The 7660-nt window shown below is 37.0% G+C and overlaps 2 protein-coding genes across 3 annotated transcripts in view; one reads left to right on the forward strand and one right to left on the reverse strand.

The window, feature by feature from the left end:
• Positions 1–2288, forward strand: part of yap1 (Yes1 associated transcriptional regulator) — a 34626-nt gene extending 32338 nt beyond the window's left edge. For both annotated transcript variants that reach the window (XM_084409174.1, XM_084409175.1), the window contains one exon: positions 55–2288. In XM_084409174.1, the coding sequence (XP_084265300.1) occupies positions 55–293 (239 nt within the window). In that variant the 3' untranslated portion in view covers positions 294–2288. The remainder of the gene's footprint in view (positions 1–54) is intronic.
• Positions 2289–2870: 582 nt separating this feature from the next.
• Positions 2871–7635, reverse strand: tmem123 (transmembrane protein 123). The gene is made up of 4 exons (XM_084409176.1): positions 7235–7635; positions 5712–5879; positions 5463–5610; positions 2871–3340 (listed from the first exon to the last, which is right to left on the reverse strand). The coding sequence occupies exons 1-4, from the start codon at positions 7287–7289 to the stop codon at positions 3316–3318; spliced, it is 396 nt and encodes a 131-aa protein (XP_084265302.1). The 5' UTR covers positions 7290–7635; the 3' UTR covers positions 2871–3315.
• Between the last annotated feature and the right edge of the window lie 25 nt (positions 7636–7660).

Below are 7660 nucleotides of genomic sequence, written 5' to 3' on the forward strand. Positions count from 1 at the left end.
TCACACCAAACACATGATATCAGCAGAGTTTTAAGTCAAATGTCTCGCTCCCAGGCGACACCCTCGGCCCCAGCTCCATGGCGACACAGCCCAGCCGTTTTCCCGACTACCTAGACGCCATCCCGGGCACAGATGTGGACCTGGGCACCCTGGAGGGGGAGAGCATGGCGGTGGAGGGCGAGGAGCTGATGCCCAGCCTGCAGGAGGCCTTGAGCTCCGACATACTCAACGACATGGAGTCCGTGCTGGCGGCGACCAAGATCGACAAGGAGAACTTTCTAACCTGGCTATAGAGCGCCTGAATCCAGCACTACTACTACGCCTTCTCTTCCAACACGCCGAACTGCTGCCTAATCCAATCTGTGAAGGATGCGTAGATGCTTCGAGTTGAGAAAAGAAAAGACATTTCACCCTCCTTGGACATGAAACAGTTTTTCTCTTCCTATCTTCCATTCACTACGTTCAGGCCGAATTGGTTTTAAAAGCTGAGGTATTTTAACCGTTGGTCCTTTTGTGCTTCTTTTTTTTTTTCTTTTTTTTCCATGTCTGCATCCTCAAGGCTGGCCCATGAACAGACAAGTATTCACACGTACCCGATTCTCTTCCACGGCTGTACTGTACGATCAGCGTGCGAGCATGTGAATTTGCGTTTCCCCTCATGAACTCCTCGCTGGGCGAACAGGGCCGATGGGCTCGGTGCGTTTCCTCGAGAGTGAGCGATAAAGACAGACGAAACCCTAAATCAAACCTCTGAGACTCAAAACGTCCCTGATCTCAGCTCAGCCACAATTGACTGTTTTTCCCTCATACAGTGATGAGCCTGAGAAACCAAAAAGCGACGAGGAGGTCGTCTGTACGTGTTTTTTTTTTTTTTTTGATGGGATCGGGATTGAAAGGTTTCAACGTGTGGCTTTGGTTAAACGAATCCTGCTTGCTTGGCTGTGCCAGCAATATCACTCTAGAAACTGTGTAATCAAGTGCCTTCAGACAAAACAAATCCTGTCTCTTTTTACACTAGAGATCAAATTTGAAAACGTTTTCATTTACTTACTCGCTTCATTAATCAAAGTATATTTCTTTCAAAGGTTTTATAAAAAAAAAAAATATTATGTTGGGATTTAGGGTTAATTTTTTTTGTCTTTCCTTAAAGAACCCTAGCCTCTTTGTGTGTTAGTTTTATTTAAGCCTGATTTTGTTATCTTGACGGTTATGGCATTCATTTGTGATCAAAGAACAAATCAGATCTGGTTTTGCTCTCGTTTTTAACGGATTTATACAACTATTCCAAGAGCGCGTGAAATGATTGACAAGATGGACGCTGTCGTTCATAATCGATCTGAGGGGGGAGGGAATCGTTTGGTTTTGTTACCGATATCTCTTTTTATCTTACGATTTTAGTATCTCAGTTGATATGTGCCTGCTTACTTGCTTGTTTTAGTGAAAATATCTCATCCAAAAAAGCAAGGAAGAAAATATCAAGGGCACTGAGACGTCTCTGATATGAGCTCCAGTAGAGTCTGTGCCGGTTATGTTGACCCTGATGCTGAGATGGATATCGGCAGTAAGTGGAAGGTTCTGATAAGTTTAGATGGCTAGATGAGCATGTCTTGATGGTTAGTGCTGTAGATTTAGCTGTTAGCTTGGATTTGACTTGGTAACTGTGGATATGAATGATAGAGTAGACTTTAATGGAAACAATCAGTTATCGTTTCTGTCAGGATTTCTTCGACGAGGCTTCCAAAGACTTTTTTTTTTTTTTTTTTTTTCTCTTAATGGATGACACAAAAAAAATCGATCATGCCTTTATGTATACGTAAAACATAAGCTAATGAGAAAAGGTCTAATTGATTAGTGAGGAGATTTCTAATGAAGCAAGATTTGAAAGGCCCTGTTTTGCTGGTTGTGAAGTCAGTACTAAAGACACATTATTAGGCAGGTTACCTTGGTTTACATTATTTCACTATAGAAGAACACTACAGGAAATTGACTGCGGATTCTTTGCGTTCAGTAATGTACTCTGAATATCTCCTCTTGTTTACAATATGGTTATTTTGACACTACATAACTATAGCTCAATAACTGGCCCGTACACTAAATGCATTTTGTACTGTTTTGTTTTTTTTAAAAGGTGACATTTTATGAGTGTAATATTCTGTGGTCTGTTTGGGGTGAATAATACCGCTAAGGTCTATAACTCAATTGCCTCAGTAAGCAAACATTTTTATGGTCAAATTTTATGATCAAAAACAGCAAGCTAGGCCATAGTAATGAATGTTAGAGGTGAGGAGGAAAAAAAAGACAAGATAAGAGAAATATCTATTTTTGCAAACATAGTATTGATGGCAGACTCTAGTGGGGTAAAACAGTGTTGGAGAGAGCAATGCAACAAAAATGTTTTATGAATTGTGGGTACAGTTATGGTATTGCACGTTTATAGAACATTGACTAAAATGTGTATGTCACTTAAACATGATTTTATGCTTGCTTAGTGTGCAAATGTTCAGAATATATAGTAACTGTTTACTTTTTTTGTAGTGGTAGTACTAATCACACAAGTTAATGGATTGGTATTTAGATTTCTTTAAATGCACCCAGAATGAATTTATATCCATTTATTATGATCTAATGTTTTTTTTTTTTTTTTTTTTTTGCTTTTTTTTTTTTTTAAATCAATGTATGTGCATGTACCTTAGAACCTTAAGTTCTGTTACATTATATCTCTTTACATATTACTTTAAAATTGGCCTGGAATAAAGTATATACTTTGGTAGATACTGTCTTTAATCGTATACTTGTGCATTATGAGCATACAATATTATTAGACATTCATTGTAAATTGTGTGTGAGGGAAATGTACAACATGCAGCCCAAGGCATTAGACTAAACTACTTTATTAGATCATTTTCACTATCATGCATGAAACTAATTTCAACACATCTAAAAAAACAAAAAAACATTTTATACAAAAATACCATAAACTTATAAAAAAAGTCCCTGAAAATTAACCAATGTGCCTCTGATATCTCTTTAAAAAGACTTTTACAGGTTTAAATTTTACAAACTAGCAAAGATAGTCTAGTTTAAGTACAAATACTAGATTAGACTAGACAGAAAAATCACTGAAAACACATGTGAGTTCAAATATTCACTAACTAAAAATGTGAAAACTGCTAAAAGAGGGCAACCTATTTCAGATTATAGCATATCAAACAAATCATCCACTGCTTCATATGCATATTAACCATTGGTAAAGTGAAAACTTTCTCTTCAGATCATGACTAGCATGTAGCAATGCTAGCCTGTAATTCCTCCATTTTAAATGATGGCATCATGTTCCTCACTGAATGACATGAAATATATATTAGCAAGGTTATATCATTACATATGAACATGCATAAAACATGGCATGTGTAATACATAATTGAGAAGTAATAGGTACATGGTTCACATCACATCATATATCTGGATATCCTCATGTTTTTTTTAAGCGAGCAATTATGTAAATGTAAAAACATTTAATAAACAATAGGTGTGTTCGACTTGGGCTCGCGCTGTTTGTGTTTCAGAGATGACACGGAATAAATATTTTTTGTCAAATATATAAAGACATTTCAGGCATTTTCATGTGGCAACAGAAATACTTTGTTCTTGTTTGTACAAGAATAATGTTCAACATACTATTTAAATACCAATAAAAATATTTTTTATCAGTTTTATTTTGATAAACACTGCCTGCCCAAAAAAGTCGCTGTGTGAATTTAAATTGGCAAATGTCAATGATTGGACCAATGACTTCAGACTCTATGAATGGATCATTATTGCAGTGATTATTATGTTTCTATCGTGTTATATGTTTGGCAACAGTTCTTCTAACCCTAACTGATGGAGTGTGTAGCTTTTCATTTCTTAAACAACCATGTATGAAGACACATCATGGCCATATTCCAGGATGACAATAGCCGCGTTTCCATTACCCTTCAAATTGCGCAAATTGAAATAGCGAATTGAAAATACGCTTAATGTAAACACGTCAATTTCGCAAAAACTCCCATATATCGCAAAAAAGTTTTTACGCTCGCGTGAGGTGGTTTTTCAGGCAATTCGAAAAAGAAATATTTCGCAAATCTGCAATGGAAACAGTTTTTGCGCATTTCCAGGTCACCTGACGTTGATGACACGGTGTGTTTGGACAGAGTTCTTTATTAAAGGGATAGTTCACCCAAAAATGAAAATGCTGTCCTCATTTACTCACCCTCATGTTGTTCCAAACCTGTATGACTTTCTTTCCTCTGCTGAACACAAAAGAAGATATTTTGAAGAAAGTGGGTAACCAAACGACTGATGGACCCCATTGACTTCCATAGTAGGAACAAAAAATACTATGGAAGTCAATGGGGACCAGCAACTGTTTAATTACCAGCCTTCTTTAAAATATCTTCTTTTGTGTTCAGCAGAAGAAAGAAAGTCATACAGGTTTGGAACAACATGAGGGTGAGTAAATGAGGACAGCATTTTCATTTTTGGGTGAACTATCCCTTTAAATTCATATAAGACAAAAGAGTTACAGGAATAATGGAATCTAAACCTCAAATAAATGCCACAATCAAGACCTCGAAGCAGATATGAGGGAGAAACACCCAGAAACACCTCATGTATGTGCCGCTCACAAGTATAAAAAGGGTCGTTCCTTACCATTAATGCTTGGAAAACACACATAGGCCATCTCTTCTTCGATTAATAATAATGGCTAGTGCAGTGGCTGAGATATAGTACATAAACCTACCAACGTCCGTTGCCATGGTTTTTGGAATGATTTAACTTATCGCGAGAGGAAAAAAAGTTTTAGTCGCATAACATCGGTTAATGGAAATGCCGTCATTTCGCAATAGTTTTTTGTCGACATTTAGAAAAGAAAAAAAAAAAAGCAAAAGTTTTGTGCAAATCTGTAATGAAAACGCGCCTAATGTCAAGATTTATCAGGATCAAACTGTGAATGGTTGTGAGGAACATGAAGAATCATTTTCACACATGAATCGGCTCCTCTGAGTCCAGAGCTTAAATTCACTGGGATGTGCTGGAGGAGACTTAACAGAGAGCTGGACTCTTGCATTGCCAATACAACATCTTGAGCAAAAATTGATGCACCTTTTTGATGGAAATAAATGTTGTGATGTTATTTCCATCAAGAGGTGCATGTTATTTGACCAGGCAGTGTATAATATTATACGATTACATGACAAGGGCTGTTATAAAAACACTGATTTGTGAGCGTGGAACTTATGGTGTCAGCGAATAAACACGAAACACACTTGAACGTTGTCAACAATGAATAAGACCAATCGTGAAACAGCTGAGTTGTCATCAGCCGAATGCTCTTGAATCACTCTCGCTTTACTGATGCCATACGACACGCACTGCTTAAAGTCGAACACACCTAAAGAGAGAGCTCTGATGATACTCACATGGCTCTGTAGCGCACCTCCCGTTGAGAGCAGGCCAACCTGTAGCCCAGAGTCACAGCCAGTGTGATGATAATGGCCAGCGCCATCCCGCCAACAAAACTACCCGCGTGGAACCGAAAACCTGCAGTTGGGATACTAGGAGGAACGCCTGTTAAATATAATTTATTAAATGTAACTTGACTATAATGAAGGAAACCACATGTGACGAAACAGTAGTGCAACAAATCAATGTATGAAATCAGACTGTACCAGTAGTTGCAGAAATCAGGTGTTTGCTCTTTGTTGTGATGAGCTCAGTGCTCAGAGACGTATTAGTTGAGGCGATGAGTTCAGCTTTAGGGGCTAATGTTGTTTTGGACATGTTTGATCCAGGCACTGTCTCTCCTTCAGCCGGATGAGTCTGGACAGCTCTCAGGGCTGAATGGCGATCAACATACAGATCAGCAGAAAAGCATTTTATTGGTTCTTATTACAACAAAAGCCACTAGTAGTTTACTTTCATAGTGTTGTGAAAGATGTTGCTGCAATAGCACACATCTGGTCCACAACTTTGAATGTTGCAATCTTTGTTTTCAAAACTCGTGATTTAAGAGATTCATATGGTGTACTTTATTGAGAATATATAATAGTCAGTTGTTGACTTCCCATTGTGAGCCGTCTACCTAGACCAGGGGGCCTCCAGATGATTCAAAGGCTTGCTTTCACAAACAGGGATTATATTAAACCAGGATTAGGCCTCAGTTTAATTAGGGTATTTAAGTTGCTTTCATAAACATGCCTTGGAAAAAAATACATTACTGGTGTGCATCTTGAGACAAAACAACAGCACATATTTTTAAGATATCTCAGTGCAAGTTGCTTTTAGTTAAAACAACTCAAACATGCATTTTTAGTCCGGGACTATCTTAAGCCTTGTCCATGAAAATAAGACAAAACTAGTATTAAAATAGGGCCAAACTAAAAAATAATAATAATTGCAAATACCTCCTCAACAACTGTTTTTTATTTATTTTTTAAAGAAACGAGTACACACTGTCTTGAAAAACCTAGATAAATAAGGCAGCCTAATTTTAAAAGTGTCATTTCTAGACCTGTTTTTATATATATATATATATATATATATATATATATATATATATATATATATATATATATATATATATATATATATATATAAGATCTTATAAGACCATGGGCATTTATAGAATGAATATACATTTTTCTAACTATGCCGAGCTCTAAAATATTTTATCGGGTAGAAATTGTGTAAAAATATATATATATTTTAAAAAAAATTATCCTTAAAGAAACCATAAGATCGCAAAAGCATTGACATTTCCACCACGATGTCCCCTTCGGGGCTCCGTACATTTTGATTAAAGATTTGGCTAAAAGGAACATTATTATTTATTTATTTTTAAATGTGCACGGGTGAATCATTTATAATAAGCAGCCTACTGCAATATTGTCAACTCTGGTTTCCTTGTGACTTTAGGTTAGAATAGATAACATAACAAAAGTAAGTATGAGTAGTAGTTACAGTGCCGTTCTTTGCGATTACCACTAAATAAGACAGATTCACTTTAAACACTGCTTCGGAGCCTGTGGTCTAGGTAACGTTAGGTAGCTCACTCAGTTTTGGGACATAAACCAAAATGTTCTATGTACACGTGTACACAATGGAAGCTCTCGCAATTTCCGTTATATAGCGCCGTTTCCACAGAGTTCTTATGCAAGTTCTTATAAACAAAATAAACAATTGAGAAACTTACCCGACGACAAAACCAGACAGGATTTAATGAGGATTAAACACAAACAGCGGTTCATTTTCTTTGCCAATAAACTACTAAAGTCCTGCAGTCTCACACCAAACGACAGTCATGACGACCGAAAAAAGAAAGAAAAAAAAGAAGCTTAGTTCTCCTAGTGTGGCTTCTCGTCGACGAATTATCAGACTGCTTCTGGTGTCATTCAGAGAAACGCGTTATATAGAAATCTTAACTTAATTTAGACTTCAATATCCAGTTTTAGTAGACACCGGCACAGCTTGATGCTGACAGCAACAGCGACTGAAACTGTCAACTAGGTAGGTAGTCTTATCAGGAGAGGTTTGTGTGTGTGTGTGCTCTAAAACAGCCTACTGCTAGATATCTGGGATTTTTTTTGTGTGTGTGTGTGTGTGTGTGTGTGTGTGTTTA

This window comes from Rutilus rutilus, assembly GCF_951802725.1.
Source record: "Rutilus rutilus genome assembly, chromosome: 5".
NCBI lineage: Eukaryota > Metazoa > Chordata > Actinopteri > Cypriniformes > Leuciscidae > Rutilus > Rutilus rutilus.